The sequence below is a fragment of the Drosophila subpulchrella genome, chromosome X (assembly GCF_014743375.2).
Source record: "Drosophila subpulchrella strain 33 F10 #4 breed RU33 chromosome X, RU_Dsub_v1.1 Primary Assembly, whole genome shotgun sequence".
Taxonomy (NCBI): domain Eukaryota; kingdom Metazoa; phylum Arthropoda; class Insecta; order Diptera; family Drosophilidae; genus Drosophila; species Drosophila subpulchrella.
Genome location: NC_050613.1, coordinates 25,323,121 through 25,344,086, shown reverse-complemented (window position 1 = coordinate 25,344,086; position 20,966 = coordinate 25,323,121). Strand labels below are relative to the sequence as shown.

Below are 20,966 nucleotides of genomic sequence, written 5' to 3'. Positions count from 1 at the left end.
GGTACGCCCATGTTTGTTATTGAAAACTAAGCATCAAATATGCATTTATTGATAGCAACCTGCCCATAAAAAAGGGAAAGGCCACGCTCGGCCAGCTCGCGCAGGGAAATCATTCGTCTTGTCTAAAGTACTTTTAAGTGAACTATTGTATTTTCTGTAGATACTCTAAGTATTTGTTGTAGCATTAAGTATTTTAGTCTCAGTAAAGTAGTTTTTTAAGTTGAACTTTAAGCTTTCTTGAATTATGTACGTAAAGTTAGGCGGGAAACTTTCAAATTGTGTTCTAAGAAATTCTAAGTTTTCTGTTCTTAAATTATTTTTTGTTAAATGTTTTTTTTGCTGTAAATTTGGATAGCTAGCTTGGGCTTACATTTGGGTGTAATTGAATAATATAAAGTCATATTTTTTAGGCGCCTCTATTATTATCTATAGGTTGTATAGAAAATATTAGTATAAGATATAAAATAAAAATGTCATGGTACATTTGATCAAATCAGGTAGTTCTATATTTCAAGTTAAAAAAAAATACATGCTTAAACTCTCAAAAGCTTAAGCATGTATTTTTTCTCCAAATGATATATTTTTTACTTAGATATTAAAAATTAGTAACTTGATCACAACCTACGGAAAGTGTTACATATTTTTGTATCAAATAGAAATTCAATAAACGCTTTCAACGTTTACCTAACGATTTCTACCCATTAATACACCTTGTTACTAGGGATAGATTATTTATATATGTAATCAAGTAAGGAAAAGGGCACTGTTAATATGTGAAACAGGTTTAGGGTGAATGACAAGCAAGGGTCCACCAGGAAACTTTTTAGAGAGGCGGGGGGCAACCATTGGAAACGGCAGGACCTCGAAAATGGAATGGAATCGAGGGAGCAGGACGCCGAAGGGATGACAACCCAGGACCCAGGAAAGAAATGCAGTCGAGGTTGCAAACGAATCGGAAACGGAACGGATCCTAAACTATCGGATCTACATACGATATGAGCAAGTAGTCGTGGCGATTTTTGGCTGTCGGACGACAGACGAGCTAACGATCATGCCAGTTATAGTCCGGAATTTTTCTACTTCACACACAAACCGATTCCAAAATAGTCAAACACACACATTTTTTTTTTGTATTTGATTCGAATCTTTTACTTTGTAAAATCGTGACCGAGGCGTGATAGGCGGAGGCACCATCCACACATGGTCACATGGACTCGTCCACCCGCTGTTCCGCATCTAGAATATCCGTCCTTTCAATTCCAATTAAAATCTGTGCAAATTAAAACGCGCGTGGTCCGCGAGTGAAACATTAAAATTTTCAAGTCGCGGCAGCTGAACCAAAAACTCAATCGGTATTATAAAAAAACAAAACAACAACAAGAGCCGATAAACAAAAAACAGCAACCACGTAAATTACAAACAAATTCCAAGGACTATAGCAGGAGTTGATAGTGGGAAGCCCCGAAAACCGAAGAGAGAAGATCTAGAGTTTGATAGAACACATCAAATCAGAATCAGGATCAAATAGAAAAGGATTGTGTGTGGCATTTGTTTTCCGCGTTTAGTTTTCTGTGTTCCTGAACTGCTTCTCGGAGAACTTTGAGGACAGCTCACCACATTGACTGCAGGTTTGTCCCAGAAGGAGTGTACCCCCAGATATTTGGAAACCATATAACCCCATCCCTTGCAGTTCTTGTTACATCTTGTGATTCGCGTTGCGTTCCTCATTATATATATATATTTTGTATTTTTATTGTGCAAATTGCCAGTTCACTTGCAATCCCCACATATCCATCGACTCCCAGTGAGCCCACCATCCCACGAATCCTGCGAATCCTGCCTCCTTTTACGGGTAAGTGACGTGCTCCACTTCAAAACTTTTGTGCCAAATTCAATCGCTCCGTTGTGGCTGTTGTTTTGGGGATACACTAGCCAACAGAGAGCTGATTTGCTGGAAATACTTACCTACTTTTATATGTATATTGAACCAAAGTCCAAATAAATACGATTGGTTATAAAGCAATTTATCAGTGGATACAATAACAACCTACAAATTTAAAAAAGTCCATTATTTTCATAGGATTTGATCCTTTCAATTGGTATATCTAGTTATTAGCAAAGTAACTTCAAAACAGGGTTGCATTTCAAGGCGCACGATCTTGCAACTTAAGGTGCCTACTTTTCAGCGCATATGACATCATTTTTTGATCTAATTTCCAAAGTTATATTGCTAAATTTCCTTTAGCCTAATGTTATTGTGAATAGCAACTTAGAGTGAGATCAGAATTCATCAGTATATAGTATGTACATACTTTCATAGCTGGCACATATAACATCATAGTTATGATGCATGATAATAAACTTATGATCGACTTAGCTTGTTTTGTGTTGTCCTGTGTTACCCTTGCCATATGAGTGTACTTGTGCCTATTTATTTGTTAAACAAATTCATTTGCCATGTTTTTTTGGTGATTTTGGTTCAGTCAGATTGCATGCCATGTATTTCCATTTGATTGTTTTGCGGCGTTTCCTGCAGCAACAATAATGAAAGCAACAAAAACTGAAGTAGGCGAAGTAATAGTAATAGTAATACAGCGAACACCCCGATATTTTGTTCAATTTATATATTTTTTATTTTTAAAAATAGTTACCTAAAAAATATATTTATTTATTTATATAAAGCTAGCTTAAAGTTAAAACTATAGGCTAACAAAATTAGGAGCTCTAGTAGCTAAGGCCTTCAGTAAAAAAAAAAAAAATATATATATATATTTATATCTGGAGAAGTTATAGAAGAAATACCTAAATTGATCATCATTTACTTACTTACACTTACTAACATTACTTAAAAAAATATACATATATATCTGAAAAAATTATACAAGAAAATAGATCATCTTTTAAGATAATTTTAATATTTTTGTTTACTTAAAAAAGATGAGTTGAACCATGAAGTAGGGTCCATAGGGTTCGGCTTGGCTTGCTGTAGCGGGGTCCCACTGTCACATGACGTTGCCCTGGGCACTTGAGGGTCCACTGTAGGCATTGCCAGGCCATCCAATTGGGGCTCTCGTTTTCGCTTTCGCCTTCTCCCCGATCGATCTAACAATAATTCGGTTTCAATCAGGTCCGCCTCGCGATTTATTTATTCGTTTGCTATTTTTTCTCGCTTTTTATTTGTGCTCCCGTTATGGCCGTTGTTCCGTTTCCGGTGCATTTGCATGCAGAGAGAGAAAACGATGATCATTACTCACAAAAAAAGCCATTTGAATGATCCCAAGTACCAAGTATCAATATTGATATTTTATTGAATTCATTGTGTTATTATATTTTAGTTTATATATATATTTCTATTGAGATCGCTAAATATTTTAAAAATAACTTTATATATATTTATAAAATATAAAATATATTCAAATCGCCAAATGTTTTATCTTGCTTTAAAACGTCTGATTCATTAAATATTTAATATATATATTTATGAAATAAAGTTTACAAAATGTTTCAATATATTCAGATCGTCAAATTTTTGTTAAATAACTTGCTCTAGAAATTCTGCTTAATTTAATACTTAATACATATTTATTAAATAGAATTCAAAAAATTTTATATATACATATATAGATCCTCAAAAACTTTAAAAATAACCTAAAACAAAAATTCTGATTTATCGAATATTCAAAATATACTTATGAACAAGTTTTCCTCATTACTGTTTTTTTCCTCTGTGGAGTTTTGCATTATTTTGGTTGCCGTTTAATTTTATTTTACATACTTGATGCCGTTTGCATATGGGAGCAAGCACGCGAGGACGAGGACGAGGGCCCCAGATGCTCCAGTTGGAGCCGCAAAACCACTCGGGCGCCACTGCCACTGCCACGCGCAACAGCAACAGCCACAGTGGACGTGGAAGTGGATGTGGATGTGGCTGTGGATGCCAGCTAGTTGTGACCATAGATCTCCATCTCATCCTCCCACAGGAAAGCTGCCTCGTGGTGGACCTCTCGAGGCCTTGCCCTACAGGGTGGAGCGCTCCAAAAGGTCGCCAGTTCGGGAAGCTGGTGGTGCGTCGACACCTCGAAGCTGGCGAAAAAGAAGTCCCAGCATCCCGGCGAGCAGGAGGTTCGCAAGGATAGGGCCCACAACCGGGACAAGGATAGGCACAGGGACAAGGATAAAGACAAGGACAAGATCAAGGAGCGGGAGAAGGAGAAAGAGAAGCCAATGGCCCACCAACATAACGTTCCCGCTCACGAGCGTCGCATCCATGAGCTGGACCAAAATGTAGAGCGCATCTTCGATGTCCGAAAGGTGAGAACAAGTTCTGTTCAGAAAAAATCATGTTCAATCATGTTCAATCATGCAACAATTTGTATTGAAAATAAATTTTAAATTTTTGAAATGCATTTAACCAAAGATATAAGCACTTCATGCTTATTTTAGGAGAGAATAATAATTATTGTGAACTAAGAGTTAGTTTTTTTAATCCATACCTAAGAAAGGTTCCATTTAGTACCAATCCTTAACCTTAATTTGAATATCTTTAGGACACTGTGAGTGCCTTTATTTTAAAAGTGTATTGGTATTTCCAAGCTCTCATGCATAGATCATAATAATATTAAACAATTCATTTAGCGCTTGGGAAAAGGTGCCTATGGCATCGTTTGGAAGGCCACTGATAAGCGAAACAAGGACACCGTAGCCCTGAAAAAGATATTCGATGCTTTCCGTGACGAAACCGATGCCCAGCGCACCTACCGCGAGGTGATATTCCTGCGTGCCTTTCGCCACCATCCCAACATCATCAGGCTAATGGATGTCTTCAAGTTGGTGGTCCTTCAAACCCCTAAAATATATATACATACTTATTCCCTTTCTCATCATGCAGAGCAGGCAACAATTTGGACTTTTACTTGGTGTTCGAGTTCATGGAAAGCGACCTGCATAATGTGATCAAAAAGGGCGATGTCCTCAAGGATATTCACAAGCGGTTCGTCATGTACCAGCTGATCAACGCCATCAAGTACATGCACTCGGGCAACGTCATCCACAGGGACCTGAAGCCCAGCAACATACTGATAGATAGCAAATGCAGGTATTGCATAGGCGAGAACCACTGCCGACCATCTGGTAACTCATAGATGCATTTCCGAATGTCTTTTCCCAGACTCAAGGTGGCTGATTTTGGTCTGGCACGCACGCTTTCCACCAAACGCAAGGCCGACTTCGATGATATGGACCACCAGGGCATGTTGACCGACTACGTGGCCACCCGTTGGTATCGCGCCCCCGAAATTCTAGTGGCTAGTCGAAAGTGAGTACCCTAGGTACATCATTTCACACCTGATTGAAATTAAAAATCTTAATTAGAATTTTCCGGATCAATATCTCTCATATGATATACCCCATGACCGAACACATGCATAAATATTTATCATAATGGAACAATTAAAAAAAAATATTAAATTTCTGTACAGGGTGTGGTATTTTATACGATTACAATAAAAATCAGAGAAATACCCAAAAAATAGATTTTTTTTATAAAGTGATCTTTGGAGCTTTAATTATACCCGTTACTCGTAGAGTCAAAGGATATGCTAATTTTTGCTTTTTTCATAAGGGGTAACATCATGATTTCATTTTTGCAAAAATTTGTCAAAAATCAAAGTTTCCGGGTTTGAATGCCAATCGATAGGGAATTTAATTACGAGCTCAACGAGGTATGACATTCCCAGTTTCGACTTTATTTCGCAAAATTATTACCAAAAAACCTAGTTTGTTTGGGTCAAAAAATAGGTAGAAGGATTTCAGACAAAAATACCAAATTTTTTGCAGTTTTTCAGTCGTAACTTGGTTGAAACGAGGCGCACAACTGAGAGACTAACTGTTTTGAGCAGCTAACAGCCTAGGCTTTCGATCCCCATATCAATCCGGGAAATTTATTTTTTGACTAAATTTCACATTTTTGATAAGGGGTAACATCGTCTATTTTTGCGAAAATCGGACAAAAATTAAAGTTTCCGGGTTTGAATGCCAATCGATTGGGAATTTAATTACGAGCTCAACGAGGTATGGCATTCCCTATTCCGACCTGATTTCGCAAAATGATTGCCAAAAAACCTAGTTTGTTTGGGTCAAAAAATAGGTCGAAGGATTTCAGACAAAAATACCATAATTTCTTGCAGTTTTTCAGTCGTAACTTGGCCAAAACGAGGCGCACAGCTGAAAGACTAACTGCTTTGAGCAGCTAACATCCTTGGCTTCCAATCCCCATCACATTCCGGGAAATTTATTTTTTGACTAAATTTAACATTTTTGATAAGGGGTAACATCGTCTATTTTTGCGAAAATCGGTTAAAAATTAAAGTTTCCGAGTTTGAATGCCAATCGATTGGAAATTCAATTACGAGCTCAACGAGGTATGACATTCCATATTCCGACTTTATTTCGCAAAATAATTGTCAAAATACCTTGGGACCGACTTTTGTCCTTCCTTGTTTTCATATGATATAGCGGAAATCATATAAAATATAATAAATTTAAAAAATTGCATATTGTAACTTCTTAAAAAATTAAAGCAATGAGAAACTACTATCCTAAAAATATTTTTTCAGTTATACCAAAGGCATTGATATGTGGGGTCTGGGCTGCATTCTGGGCGAGATGATAAGACAGAAACCCCTATTCCAAGGCACCAGCACTGTCAATCAGGTGAGGAGTTTGAAGGCATGCAAAAACGGCCAGTGAAATAACGCCCATGTTTATTTCACAGGGCGTTATTGCACCCGAAAAGTTTACCGGAACCCAATGATTGCAAATTAATAAAATGAATTTTGGGTTAATACCCATTTGTAGATAGAGAAAATCGTGTTGGCCCTGCCGGATGTGACCCAGCGGGACATCGAATCGATCGGAGCCAGCTTCGGGACCGCCCTGCTGAGCAAGAAGATCCACCGCGACCGCCGCCATTCGCTGGACGAGATGCTGAGGAACTGCTGCGACGACGCCATATCGCTGGTGAAGGCCCTCCTGGTCCTGAATCCCCACGGACGGCTGACGGCCAAGGCGGCCATCCAGCATCCGTATGTGAGTCGCTTCCGGACCGCCTCCGCGGACATGGAGCTCCGTGTGGACATCCATCCGCCGCTGAAGGACGACGTGCGCTACGGGGTGGACCAGTACCGGAGCAGCCTGTACGACATGGTGGGTCGGGAGTCGAGGGGCAGTGCCCGGACGATCAGTAATGCCACGCCCTCCAGCAACCGGGAGATCACCACGAAGCCCCAGCGAGTGGTGTCGCGGACCAGGTGAGTTCCCCGGGGATTTTGGGGTTGGTGATCTTTACTGGTTAGGGTGCCATCGTTTGGGAAGGGGCTGGTGGAGCTTCTCTAGCTGCTCGTCCCCTCTTCCAGGTACCGTCGTCCCTAGCATAGACGTGCCACCTCCACGGCCGCCACAACCACGTCCGTTCTCTGCCAGCAGGACACCTCCAAGGAGCGCGAGGACTCCACGGAGTCCACAGAGAAAGACAAGCCCCCGCTGAAGGAGCGACTGCATCGTTCCAGGCACCGACAGCCGCATCCTAGGCGCCTCAATCCGCGCCAGAGCCAATAGAACACCAAGCTAAATAGGAATAGTCATCCTTAGCAAGAAGACCAAAGGACCACTATATCTTTTGTAGAATAAGTTTAGATGCTAGGGTCACATTTTCAATTATAATATTTTTAATTTTAGTATATCTTACCATATAAGAGCTTGTTAAATGCTTAGTTATAAGTATGTACTGTAAGAAAGTGTAATATTAAGGATCTTAAGTTAATAATGTAAGACAATTGGTTTATCATACAAATATCAAACATCAAATACTTAATCTTATAAAGTATATATATTAAGTTTTGGGGGAAAAAATGATTTAAAATAACCAACACTATTTTAAGTATTGCTTAATTAAAAATATTCAATTTAATATTAAATTAGGTGCATGACTGGAGAGGTTATTGATGCACTATGTCCAGTTCCAGTACGATGACATCCCCGCTTATTTATTGTACCGGAACTAATTGGGAATTTTAAAAAACCACTCAGGGTATCGTTTTTTTAAATTAAAAATATTAACATTATCGATGACGTGGCTTTTGTAAATTTTAAGAATTGACCACGTCATCGACAATTTTTTTATTTTTTTTATAATTCCCAATGAGTACTAGCATAAAATTCATGACCTAGGTGCTATGGTCAACCGATATATCAGTTGACCGGAAGTTTCCGCATGAATGATTCCGAATGAATGTGTATATGTTGGTGCTTGTGGAGCGATCATAGGAGGGCATGTCATCATACTGGAACTGGACTCCAGGATGCAGTGCATCTGGAACCTATTCAGGTATGTACCTTAATAAGGTATTAAATAGAGCTTAATACTTTTAATAATATTAAGCTTGTCATAAAAAAACTAATTAGATAATCACCTTACAAACTATACCGAATGATCTTGTGATCCTAACTTCCTTAAAAAAAATATTAGGATATAGTGACCATATGTATATGAGTTCCTTAGAGCAAGCACACTACACCCAACCCAACCGTAGACCCTGTTTTGAGTTACCACCTCCCCGCCGGGAGAATCACCTGTGTTCCACTCATCCCCATTCCTCCCCCAGGACGTTGAGTGCCAACCAGCCGAGCCAGGCGGACAGGAAGATGGAGCTGCATCAGCTGGAGGCGAACACCCTGACCCGCAGGATCGTCCAGCAGACGAAGCCGTTCCAGCCGGTGGCCCCATCCTCCTGCTCGTCCCTGCCGAAGCCACGTGCCCCCTCCAAGGATGGCATCCGGTCAGAGCCGCCGGTTCCATCGGCTCGACTAGCCAAGTCCGGAGCAGCTCTGTCGTTGGCCGAACGGCACCTGGCCAAGTGCCGGCAAAACCGGATGGTGTTCCAACGGGAATTGGCTGCCGTGGCGGCCACTGTGCCGCGCAAGAAGACCACCGCATGGCAGACGCAGGTCCAGGCCCAAGGCAAGTTCCGTGCCGAGGCGAAGGCCCATATGGATGCCCTGCTCCAGGCCCAGATGCCCAACACCGCCACCAACAACAACAACACCACCACCACCACCACCACCACCACCACCACCACCTCGACCACCGATGGTTCTCCAGAGAAGTGTGTCCCTGTGGCGGAGGAGTCGACGGCCCTGCAAAGGAATCGAACCCTGCGATCCAATCTGAGCAAAGAGATCAAGGTCAGGGAGAAAGCCCTCAAAGTGGAGGTTACCAAGAGGGAGAAGGTGCCCACACCCCAGGAGCAAATGGAGCGTCGCCGACTGGAAATCCAGGAGGAGAAGATGCGGGTGCTCGAAATGCAGCGCCAGAAGCGGGATCGCAAGATTCTCCAGCGGAGGCGGGTGGCCGAGAACCTCCGGCTGATGGCGAAGGAGGACGAACAGCTGGATGAGATGGCCGAGCAGGAGGCGACGGCCAAGGCCTTCAGCGACATTGCCCGCAAGGTGGAGAAGCTCACCCAGAAGAAGAAGAACAAGAACCAGGACAAGGACCGGGTGGGCGGCGACTCGGTGCCGGCGGAGCGGGAGGAGGAGGAGGAGGAGGACAACAACCCGGACATATTGTACGCGGGCGTGGGCGTCTGCTATCGCCAGAGGATCAACCACCTGGAGGCCGAGATGGCGAAGTGCAAGGAGCAGCTGGTGAACTTCGTCCAGGACCACCAGGATCTGCTCAACCACAATAACCTGCGGTACCACATCACGAAACTTCAGCCCCACAAGGATTCGGAGCCGGAGGAGGAGGTGGAGGAGGATGGCAAACCCCTGCCGGAGGGCAGTGGGGATCCCGGCTCCCAGTCGTATGAGCTCTTCCGCCGGGAGCAGCAGAAGCAGCGGCAGCGCCAGCTCCAAGAGTTCCTGGCCCGCGACGACACCAATGAGTTCGACATACCCGATCTGGCCAATGTGTACCGGGCCAGTTGCTATCATCCCTTCAACCAAGAGCCGGTGGCCAGTGACTCCTCGTCGCCGGACAGCGGGAGACGCGAGTCCGGGTCGGAGCTGTCCCAGGAGCGGACCTATCCGCACCACACGCAGTATGCCAACTACTTTCCCAACTACACCCAGCTGGAGGAGGCGCGTCAAAGGCAGAGGGACCAGCCGGTGCATCCGGAGCGCAACGAGAAGACCCGACAGCTGGAGGAGCGCCTCAAGGAGCATCGGCTGCGGCAGGATAGCCTGAAGGCCCAGCTGAAGGCCTGCAGGAAGCAGCACGAGGACCTGGGACTCCATCACAAGGTGCACCGCCATCATCACAACCATTCCGCCAGCGGTCCTCGCTACGATCCCATGCGACTGCGGGAGCACGACATCCAGGAGGCGAACTTCTCTCAAGGAGTCAGCGGAACTGTCCTTGGGTAATTGTCCCAGTCTTGACGCAATATATACGCATGTGCATTAGTGAATCTTTGGTAATCTTTTCTCTGGGGATTTTGTTAAGGAACCCTTGACATAAGGTTATAGATCAATGTTTGAAAATAGTTTTGAAAGTAGTATTAATTTCGCCTATTCCTAGCATAATATTCCCTATAAAGAACAGAATATTTTGTTATTTTCTTATAGGAGATATTACGAATCAATATAGGTCTTCTTTGGTCCTTTAATCTTAACAATCAATTGGAATACGATTTTTTTTAAGAAAATAATGGATTATAAGGGATGTAAGTTGTTATATCTTAAGAGTTTTTTTTTTATTCTTCAATGGAATGGTCTAATCCTTCCTATCCAACATCTAATGCCGTCCCATTTCTTCATACTACAAAGAAATATGCATTTCCAAAGCTTCGCCTCCAATGGATAGAAAAATAGGTAGTTCGATTGATTTAGCAAGACGTTGATTGATTTATTATTAAGCTTAGGATAGATGCACATTAAGACTCGCACACACATTAACGGCAACAAATATTACTACGTTCTGATGTATGTTGTATATATTTAGGTCTTCTATCGCTATAGCAAATTGAACACAATAAAGCTCTATATAGGATTTCCTGTATATAGATCAAAGACACGTGACTTTAAAAGTTTCGGAATTCTTTCTTTACCCTCTTGATGCGGAATTTACAACATAGAATAGCTTTGGATACAAACAATTTGAGGATGAGTGGGAACCAAAGGTGCCCCACTTTTAAGTTAGTTTAGCTAGATCCTAGAGTTACAGTTAGAGTTAGAGTTTATAATTTAGGAGCCGGGAGTGAAATAGGTCTTATAAGACAGTTTTTAGGTCCGAGAATCCGCATAGGAGCCATTCCATGAGCCCGTACTTAGATCGTAAGTGTAAAAGTGGGATTTTTATAAATACATTCACTTAAGTACTATAAAGATTAGTCAGAGATTTGCCTATCTGTTGATCAATGCGCGATCGTCTGTGTATATAATTCAGTTTTGGTTTCTATTCGATTCGTTTATGTTGATCTGCTTTCCACTTCCTGGAATTGGAAGACCCCAACGATTGTTTTGCATTTAGTTATCGATTCAAGCGGTACATTATCTATGGGAAGGGATGCTATGGTAATACACTCCAAATTGCTAAACAAATCAATAGGCAAAACTAGGTGGGAAAAAAAGAACAAAGTCAAACTCATAGCTAAATAATTTATAAAAGGTGAGAGATTATTTCTACAAATTGTTTCTAATACGATCGATTATAATGATTTTAGCTAGCACTAGCAATAATACATAGTTTAGCTACAACATTTAGAAGACAGGTGAATCATTATCGAATTAAATGATTAAGTACTTATAGCTTTGCATGGAAATCCAAACGAGAATACTTCGTTTTTGAATACAAACTTGTGGGATTATAATGAGATGTTTTCGGAGCAATGTCATAAAGGAATCATTAACTAAAATTCTCAATTTTATACTTATTTTTAACGACAGATAATACATATAACAATTAAGCGAAAGCAATGCGAAGCTATTCTGGTTTTGGAACACATTCAAAGCTACATTCGATAGTAAACCTATTAAATAAATGCAGTGTAGGGTGATTATTTGGTAGCTTTTTGGAAGTTGTGCCATAGCAGATCCCGGGATTCGGTTCAGGCTTAGGTTTTCCGCTTCTGGTCGAGCTGCTGCTGCGGCAGCTCCTCCTGCAGCTGGAGGATGTGCTCCAGCGGCTGCGGCCGCCCATCCTTGTCAATCAGCGCCGGCTTGACGATGCCGCCCTGACGCAGCTGCTCAATGAGATTGACCAGCTGCAGGGCCTCGTACTCCTTCTGCTCCTCACTAATGTCGTCCAGATGAGACCTGCTGCGCGGCTCGACGCAGCCCAGCACGGGATTGATGCCCTGCTGCTGCTGCTTGTACTCCTCGGTGTCGCTGTCCTCGCTGTCCGAGGAGTAGTCGGCGCCCTCCACTCGCCGGCAGTCGAGTATGCCCCGCTTGGCGAACAGTCCGGCCGCGTTGCCATATCCCGTGTACTTGATCATCCGTCCGACGTCCTCCTTGCACAGTACGAACAGCAGCTCGGCGGACAGATCGCGCAGGATCATGGCGGGCAGTGTGAGGAAGCGGCACAGATGGTTGCGCAGCTCCTGGCCAATCTCCGGTCGCTGGCTCACGTCCCGGAGCGGCGGCAGAATCTCCTGCCGCAGATAGTGACGCATCACCCGGTCGCTGCGGGCACACTTCACCAGCACGGTCAGCACCGGCGAGAGCAGCTCATGCGAGCTGGCCTCGGCCTCCTGCTGGGCCAGGGATTGCCGCAAATAGCGGAGCAGAATGTCCAGACTGCGGACATTGCGCTTCTCGAAGCACTGGGAGCAGCACTGGCGCGGCTTTGCTCGGGCTCCTGCCTCCGCATCCTTTTCCTTCTCCCTCTCCTTTTCCTTGTCCTGCTCCCTGTCCTTGAGGGACTCCACCTCGGCATTGGAGCAGCGCAGGGTGAGTTCGGTTAGGCAGCTGCCCGATATGTTGGTCAGCAGATTGATGGCGTGTGTGACCACTGCCCGGTCCTTGTCCGTGGCCATGTCGCCGAAGCGCAGGAGCAGCTCCCGCAGCACTCCTGTCAAATGCAAGCTCTGGATCTCGTACTCGTTGGGACTCTTGTCCGGGGCACTGGTCACATTGAACATCACCTTGAGCAGCTCGCAGATAATGTTTAGCTGCTCCTCGCCGGCGGCCTCCTCGCCCAGCTTGTCGTCCAGCCACTTGGTCATGTAGGTGAGGCCATTGAGATCGATTTGGAGGCGGGACCGAGCCGCCGGCTCCAGGGCAGTCAGCAGGAAGAGCAGCTTCATGTCGTAGTACTCCAGGGCGCAGGGATGGCGCATCGAGGAGGCCACCCGCTTGAGGATCGCGTCGAGGCAGTGCTGTCGCAGGCACTGGCGCCGGCAGTCGGAGCTCTGGTAGACCAGGTTGCACAGGCACTTCAGCGCCTCGGCTATCACCTCCGATTGGGCCTGGCTGGGCTCGTCCAGTTGGCTGGGCGGCTCCTCGCGCTCCTGCTGCTTCAGCTCATCCGGGGTGGCCGGCAGCTTGAGGGAGCCCGCCTCGATCCTGGCCAGCCGGAGCAGCGTGTTCACCTCCTGTTCGATGTAGTTCGTCTGCAGGCTGAACTCGTCGCGCGTGAGAATCCTCACCGTGTTCAGGCACTGCGGATGCAAGTGACTCAGCCGCTGGTCCTCCAGAATGCCAAAGATGGCCAGCCACAGCTCGTGCCACTGGTTGTCCGTGCGGAAGCTGTCGAAGATCAGCAGGTCCGCATTCTGCGGGCAAAAAGATTCCCAAGGGAGGGGTCTGGGGTCTTAATCATCGAGATTCTCTGCGAGATTGCTCACCTTCGTGTTGAACTCGCCGAGGATGGCGGGGATGTGGTCCGCCTCCTTGGCCTCCAGACGTTTCAGGTGCTCCGCTTCCATGTCGCCAGCGATGGCCGTTCGTTGAGGGGTGCCTTTAAGTCCTTTGGGTTAATTAAATTAATTTTTTAATTTCCACCAGTGTGACCCCGTCGCGGCCGTTGATATATACCACGCGGCGTTGCCGGACTGCTCGACTATCGGAACTTACACAAGTATCGGTTAAGCACGATACCCTTTTCTTAAATATTTGAAACTAAAATTGTAGAGCTTTAATTTAACATATTAATCTGAGCATAGCTAGTTATTCAGCAAATAAAAATTGGTTAAAAATAAATAATAAATCAAATCTTTATTTTAATCTTTTTTCGTAGAAAAAACCCTATACACAAGTAAACAGATTTTGAGACTTATATAAGTTTCATCATATAAAAAAAATAGTTTTTTGACTCATAGACTTCCTATTCGTCTTGGGATTGCTGTAATCTTTCATTTATTTTTTTTCAATCTGAAAAGTTATTGTTGCATGTTTATAAAAAGGTAATGGAATGTTAGTTATTAGTTAGACCGCTAATTTTCCGACCTTTTTGTTAAAACAAATTTTGAATCAACGAAAAAGCATTAAAAGAATCTTTTTTTTAGGACCCCTTCTTTAATAACACCCATTGTAAAACCTTTTTGTTATAACAAATTTTGAATCAAAAAATCAAAACCATAAAGAATAGGTTTTTTAAAACCCCTTCTTTAATATAACACCCATTGATAACCGTCTAAATCCAAAAACCATATAATTTTCGATGTTCAAACTTGCATCTGCAGAGAATTTAACTGTTTTATTTTCGCTTTTATTACAAAAAATACATATCCAGTGTATACATTTATGCAGTGTATGTTTTGTGTAAAAATATATATATGTGTAAATATAAAATAATACGTAATATTTGGATTCTTTTGAATTTTTTTTTTTTTTTACGTTTTCTTGTGTTTTTTGTAGCTTGGCTTAAATGTTTATAGTTTAATGTTTATAGTTTGCTTTGTTTGTTGTCTTGTCTGTCTTGCATTTACATGTTATAGTAGTCGACAAACTCGACAGATCTGGGACGCCTATTATAGCAGATTGGATCCAATCTCACTGGCTTCCACTTCTTCTTTTTCTTTATTTTTTAAATGCAATCGAAGGGAAAGGGGAAAAGAAAGAAATAAAAACATAATAAACAATTAGAAATAAATGCTCGATGTACGCACACACACACATCTAGATTTACTAAGCAATATCGGTACAAAATGACGATGCAGAGGTCGAAATTTAATCATTCCATGGAATACATACGTATTTACTAACTAAAACTAAGCAATTGCAGCTGTCTTTTTTGATTGTTTTCGTTTTTTTTTTTTTTAATGGTTTCGCACACTTCACATGCAAAAATGAGCAATTTTTTGTTTGAAAATTTTGGCTTGGCGCAGTCTTATCTAGAATATATACGATATAATTATATGGAATGTGGGCCCGTCACCGGTGCGAGCGAGATGGCATGCATTGTGTGAAGCGTACGACACCATGGGAGTGAGGGGGATGGAGGATGTTTAAAATCTAGAGGATCGTGTGAAATACGTTGGTTAATTACAACTAGGGATCGATTTTAGGATTGGAAGCCTCGCAACATGCACTTCTTAGAACCTATGAGATTTCTCCGGGTCTTTGTTATTACTATTATTTTAGTTTTAGTTTACTTATTTTTAGATAGCAGCCGAAAAGTGGGGGGGTTTACAGGAAGTACAGGGTGTGCTGGGTGTGCGGGAAGTTGGTGAATTCTGGGTGTATGCCATACCACGGGGAATCATGTCAGAACACAGACGAGAGCGAGGCGAAGGTGAGCTGCATTTTCAAACTTTCCGGGTTAGGGAACACGAGCAACAACCACGAGCAGCTCACGGCAACAGTAACAACAACTACTATAGAACTGGGTGCAGTGTGTTTTCGCTAAGTGCATCGCTTTCTGGCTCAGGTGCAGCTACTCAAAACTCTAATTTCGTTCTAACCTTTCTAAAATCTAGGAGTGTTTTGAATATACTATGAAAACAATTTAGATATATTTTCTGGTTACTCAAAGGAAGTAGTTATTGTATAATTTTGCTAGTGTGGAATGATATTTGAAGTTTAACATCATGAATTTTGTACAGGAAATGCATTGTTTATAATACAGTTGTATTTTTGAGGAAAAAGATATCTATATGAGTAAGCTACAAATTTATGGAATGGTTTTTATGATAGATCCCCCATCATTTTGATCCAAAATATTGTCATACTAAATTTTATAGGTAATTTCTTTATCAGAAATATCTAGTTAGCTCAAGTTTGAGCTAATAAAGTGAAAGTTTGGCTGGGTATTAAATGCACATAGTTCCTAGAAAGCTTCCTATTAACCCGGAATACAAGCCCATACCCGTAAACCGTACCCACTAGCGATGCATTCAACGAGCCTACACTGCAACCGAAAGTGGAGTGGGTTTAGACTAAACTGTAGCACTGGGCGGCGGCTGTTGGGCCGCCGGCGGTATGACATTGGGAATGGCCACCACACAGGCGCCGGCCCTGGCGAAACCCATGGGCGCCAGTTCGTTCCATCCATTCCGCACCGGGTCGTACTCCTCCACGCTCTTCAGCGCATGATTGCCATCGTAGCCGCCGACGACGATCAGGCGATCGCCGAGCAGGGCACAACCAATCGCATCCCGGCCCAGGGCCAGCGAGCAGATCTGTGGGATTAGAAGGATCAGAATTGAAACAGAATCGTAGATGGAGTCCTGCTCACCAGTGTCCAGGTATCGGTGGCTGGATCATAGCGTTCCACTGTCTCCGTGCGACAGACCATCGGATTGCTAGCTGGACAATCGTGGCCACCCAAGGCGTAGAGGAAACCATTGGCCACCGTCACCTGGATGGGTTAAAGGAGTTACTACGAAAGATCACCAAAGAGCTGCCACCATACTTACACCCACGCCGCCGCGTCGTCTGTTCATCGGCGCCAGGAGGCTCCATTTGTTGGTGTGCGGATCGTAGCACTCGATGGAGCGATGGCAGACGGAACCATCCCGTCCGCCCACCGCATACAGTCGACCGCCCAGGACAGCCACACCGGCGGTGGAGCGCATCGAGGACATGGGCGCCACATAGCTCCAAGTGCGGGCAAAGGGATCCCATCTGGAAAGGATTTTAACATTCACTTTTGCATGCTTACTCCTATGCTGACCCCCTCTCACCTCTCCACGGTGTTCAGGTAGCTCCAGCCGTCGTGACCACCCACCGCATAGAGTGGTCCCTCCAGTAGCGCCACCCCTAGTCCATGGCGGGGCGTGGCCATGGCATTGAGCGGCGCCCAGGCCATCGTATTCAGGTCCAAACTCTCCACGGTGTTCAGGGTCTTCAGCCCGTCGCGGCCGCCCACAAGGATCAGCTTGTCCTCCATGACGGCGGCGCCAAACTGCAGGCGACGGCCTGTCATGTGCTTCCACGGTGTCCACTTATCCAATCGCGGGCAATAGCTCTCGATGCTGATGGCGCCCTTATGGGCATCCATTCCGCCGACGGCCAACAGACGGCCCACTGTGGATTTGCGCGGCGTAGTCCGCTCGGTGGCGATCCGGGATCGTCGCTCGGGCATCAGGTGCCACTTGAAGGCCTCCATCACCAGCTGCTGGCACTCGTTGGCATTGCACACGTTCTCCACGTGATCCATGATGAACGCCGGCTGGAGCAGGGGCAGTCTCACCAGGGCCAAAAGCTCGGGTATGTGCTGCTCACGGGCAGTGGAATCGTGGCGCACCCACGACATTAGACTGTGGAAGACATCCTGCTCGGAGGGCACATTGAGATCATCGCTGCACAGCAGCTTGCCCAGCTGGTCGGCGTTCAGCTGGAAGAACTCTTGGTTCTGGCACACCTGCATGAAGTACTGGCAGGTGTAGGCCTGCGCCAGACGCAGCAACGTGGTGCAGCTCTGCTGCTCCGCGAAGAAGGCGAACCCAAGGCAGTTGGATGGATGGAGCTGGCGGGCCAGGAAGTTGCAGCATGCGGTGACCACGGCGGTCAGCTGCAGCAGGCAGGCGGTGGCCAGCAGCGTCTCCACGGTGTCCTCGCGCATCTCGATGAAGCCGGTGTAGCAGTACTGCACGAGCAGATGCAGTGCATCGCCATGGACCTCGCCGAGGGTCACCTCCTGCTCTTTGGTCTCGCGCAGCGATCCCGTGAACATGGCCGAGAAGTAGGCGCTCGAGGCCGATAGCACCAGGCGGTGGGCGGGGACTCTGCATGTTTGGAATCGATTTAATAGATGTTTAAGTATTTTTGAAAGATATTTATGGATTTATTAATAACTAGCATTTTGGGATCGACTGTTGGACGGATTTATCAATAGTAGGCATTTTCGAACGATCTTCTGGGTTTTAAGGGGCTAATTTATTTTGAGGTTAAGATTCTATAAGTAGTTGGGAAATGCGGGTCTTGGTATTATTAAAAATCGAACTACAATATCATTTTGAACAAATATTTTGATAAGTATACAAATTTCAGATTATGTGAACTCTCACAAGGGTAAAAAAATATTAACTCCATATATGTTTATTAAAATAGGAAGAAATGATGCTCTGATTTTTAATATATCAATGTTATTCTGTTATTTTCCCCTTTCTTATTAGTTCACTGCTTCGAGTGAGCACTGTACCACTATTATTGCGACCGCAACTGTAGGACGGTGGGTTCTTTTCCCTTTGTTTACCATGGCACAGATCGACAAGTTTTCACGATCCAAAACCGGTTGAGTGCAGCGAGCGGGTGAAGAAATCAAATAAAGCTGCAACTGCACTCGGATCGCAAATCGTTATATCTATATCTTTTCATGCTCTCTGTCTTCGTCTTTGTTTCTTGAGACGGATATTTTCTCTCTGTTGCGTTGCATTGCCATTGTTCGGGGAGAAAAAAAACAAATTAAGATGGAGATGGGGATCCTCTCTTTGAAGCTCGCACTCGGGATCGGGATCTCTTCTGCTCTCTCTCTCTCTCTCTTTTTCTGCACTGTTGCGGCAAGGTTCACGCCACAGCAAAGGTCAAAAAAGAATATCACAACTTTGCAACCCAAGGTTTTTACTAGATAAATGATATATGTTCATAGAATAATAGAAAAAGTTCAAAGTTTCTATGTTTTTATAAAAGAATTGCAGTTTTCGCGAGTTCAATAAACTTTCGAATTAGTTTATCCAGTGCTGACATTACTACGAATCTTGTGATAAACAACTAAGTCTGCTTATCTGCATATCTTTCGATAAGCAAAACAAATTGCAAATGACTGTCATAAACAATAATGTAATTAAAACCCATTCAATAACAAACGTTGTCTGGTAAATAAACCATTATAGTTACAAGTGAATTTTGCAATATTGATTCCAAAATGATATTATACCGTCTGTAAGGGGATATAATTGATGTATCTGATTACTTTTAACCAAGAAAAGTTCCTTTAGTGTAAACATTTGTGCAAATAGTAAAACATTCGAAAGGGAAACCGGATTTTTTAAGCAGCTGTATTTGTCGATGGTTTCGCGGGTGCTATTATCTTGACCGCAGCTGCATTTCCTGGATCTAGATCTGCGCAGTGCTATCGTCTTGCCCACCACTGTGCACCGTGTGAGTGCGTGTGAGTGTTTACTGTTGAAATTGCGTTGGGGACAGCGCAGCAAAGAGAGCAGACAAAGAACCCAACTGAAGGTCAGCTGGGGCAGGGGGATGTGGGCATGGGAATGGGAATGGTGATGGTGATGGGGTAAAGAGGAAGCGGGAGAGAATTGCTAATGAACTTTCCAATTCGAAATGCCATTCCTTCCATTCCTTTGTCTCCGTGGAAAGGGAATGGGAATGGGAATGGTCAGTCGGGAATAGGAGTTCCACTTCCACTTCCACACGATCCCCACTGCTTGCTTTCCAGCGATGGGAATCGGTAAACCGCGAATTCTAGTGACAAATGCCACACAGGAATGATAAAGGATCCAAGGATCACTCACCTCTTGCCATCGATCCCGGCGATGAGAACCACATCGCAGAGCTGCTGGCTATCCACGTAGAGCTGCATCCGCTTGAGGATGTTGTCCGCATGGTCGCGGCACCGGAAGAACTCATCCTGGCTGCCCGCCGAGTTTAGGCTGCCCAGGCTGTAGTCCCGCGAGAGGGACTCCAGCGTGTTGTCCGCCAGCATCGAGATGTGGCCGGATGTGGAGGCCGTCGAGTCCCGGCTGGGACTCTCCTTCTGGTTGACCGCCGACATGGTTGTGGCTGTGACTGTGCCTGTGCTGTGCTCCTTTCCAGTCCAGCGATTTGTTGCCTCCTCAGCGAGACGTCTGCATCGGAGCACTGGCTGGAAGCTACTGGCTGGCGGATCGTGGATCGGTGGGCCAGTGGAAGGGGGCGTTGGAAGGGGCGCGGTATCGGGGGGGCGGGCAACGGTAATTTGCAACAAAGAACGCTGCGTCTTGTTGCCGTGCCTCTCTGTCTGCCTGTCTGTGTGTGTGTGCTGCTGCTGGTGCTGGTACTGGTGTCGCCTTCGCTCCGCGCTCTTTTAATGGTCTCAATTGGCCGGGAATTGAATTGCGTGCTGGATCTGTAACTGTAAATCGCTTATCAAACTGCCTGCTGCCCACTGTGCGTGTGTGTGTGTGTTTAGTTTATGTGTATATATGTTGTTTATATACAAATTGCACAGCTGTTGTGCTCAACTCTGGGCACTCTGAGTGTGACCGTGCTGCTGCTCACGAAAATGTACTTAAACTTACAGGAAAATACCATCAGTATTTTATTTAAAGGGGAGTTCCCCAAAAAAAATATATTTAAACTTTCGTTGTGATTTTTAGAAACTTGGAATGTGTTATAGTTACAAAGCTTAATGATAAAAACTAGAAAACCATTACTTTTCAATACATTCAATCATGAACCCTGAATCTATCAGTATTCACGATACAAAAATTTTTTGTTTTTAATTTATAAATATGAGAATTACTATAAATACTAAAAACTAAAGTTGACAATGCGTTTTTTAAATGTTTTCCTTAATTTTTTAT

At 44.3% G+C, this 20,966-nt stretch overlaps 3 protein-coding genes across 6 annotated transcripts; 1 reads left to right on the top strand and 2 right to left on the bottom strand.

Annotated features, from left to right (window-relative positions):
• Window positions 1-1,045: 1,045 nt before the first annotated feature.
• Window positions 1,046-10,466, top strand: LOC119558116 (extracellular signal-regulated kinase 7). 3 transcript variants are annotated; one of them, XM_037871346.1, is made up of 9 exons: window positions 1,046-1,628; window positions 1,770-1,852; window positions 3,981-4,311; window positions 4,636-4,826; window positions 4,889-5,095; window positions 5,168-5,314; window positions 6,615-6,711; window positions 6,856-7,307; window positions 8,661-10,466. In XM_037871346.1, the coding sequence occupies exons 3-9, from the start codon at window positions 4,225-4,227 to the stop codon at window positions 10,420-10,422; spliced, it is 2,943 nt and encodes a 980-aa protein (XP_037727274.1). In that variant the 5' UTR covers window positions 1,046-1,628; window positions 1,770-1,852; window positions 3,981-4,224; the 3' UTR covers window positions 10,423-10,466. The 3 variants fall into 3 exon arrangements, with proteins under 3 accessions (XP_037727274.1, XP_037727273.1, XP_037727275.1); XM_037871345.1 differs by having other exon boundaries at window positions 1,691-1,852; XM_037871347.1 differs by lacking the exons at window positions 1,046-1,628; window positions 1,770-1,852; window positions 3,981-4,311; ... (3 more) ...; window positions 6,615-6,711; window positions 6,856-7,307 and adding an exon at window positions 8,261-8,383.
• A 503-nt stretch (window positions 10,467-10,969) lies between these two features.
• Window positions 10,970-14,034, bottom strand: LOC119558126 (synembryn). Its single transcript, XM_037871358.1, has 2 exons — window positions 13,845-14,034; window positions 10,970-13,772 (listed from the first exon to the last, which is right to left on the bottom strand). The coding sequence occupies exons 1-2, from the start codon at window positions 13,923-13,925 to the stop codon at window positions 12,111-12,113; spliced, it is 1,743 nt and encodes a 580-aa protein (XP_037727286.1). The 5' UTR covers window positions 13,926-14,034; the 3' UTR covers window positions 10,970-12,110.
• A 783-nt stretch (window positions 14,035-14,817) lies between these two features.
• On the bottom strand, window positions 14,818-20,612 carry LOC119558123 (kelch-like protein 5). 2 transcript variants are annotated; one of them, XM_037871354.1, is made up of 6 exons: window positions 19,917-20,612; window positions 17,124-18,167; window positions 16,857-17,064; window positions 16,676-16,798; window positions 16,383-16,619; window positions 14,818-15,016 (listed from the first exon to the last, which is right to left on the bottom strand). In XM_037871354.1, the coding sequence occupies exons 1-6, from the start codon at window positions 20,174-20,176 to the stop codon at window positions 14,924-14,926; spliced, it is 1,965 nt and encodes a 654-aa protein (XP_037727282.1). In that variant the 5' UTR covers window positions 20,177-20,612; the 3' UTR covers window positions 14,818-14,923. The 2 variants fall into 2 exon arrangements, with proteins under 2 accessions (XP_037727282.1, XP_037727283.1); XM_037871355.1 differs by lacking the exon at window positions 14,818-15,016 and having other exon boundaries at window positions 15,022-16,619; window positions 19,917-20,610.
• Between the last annotated feature and the right edge of the window lie 354 nt (window positions 20,613-20,966).

Coding starts and splice junctions, on each gene's coding strand:
- LOC119558126 (XM_037871358.1), bottom strand. CDS start 13,925: ATGGAAGCGGAGCACCTGAAACGTCTGGAGGCCAAGGAGGCGGACCAC. Junction 13,773..13,844: donor TCGGCGAGTTCAACACGAAG/GTGAGCAATCTC, acceptor TTTTGCCCGCAG/AATGCGGACCTGCTGATCTT.
- LOC119558123 (XM_037871354.1), bottom strand. CDS start 20,176: ATGTCGGCGGTCAACCAGAAGGAGAGTCCCAGCCGGGACTCGACGGCC. Junction 18,168..19,916: donor GCCGGGATCGATGGCAAGAG/GTGAGTGATCCT, acceptor CCAAACATGCAG/AGTCCCCGCCCACCGCCTGG. Junction 17,065..17,123: donor TACCTGAACACCGTGGAGAG/GTGAGAGGGGGT, acceptor AATCCTTTCCAG/ATGGGATCCCTTTGCCCGCA.
- LOC119558116 (XM_037871346.1), top strand. CDS start 4,225: ATGGCCCACCAACATAACGTTCCCGCTCACGAGCGTCGCATCCATGAG. Junction 6,712..6,855: donor GCACCAGCACTGTCAATCAG/GTGAGGAGTTTG, acceptor ACCCATTTGTAG/ATAGAGAAAATCGTGTTGGC. Junction 7,308..8,660: donor CGAGTGGTGTCGCGGACCAG/GTGAGTTCCCCG, acceptor TTCCTCCCCCAG/GACGTTGAGTGCCAACCAGC.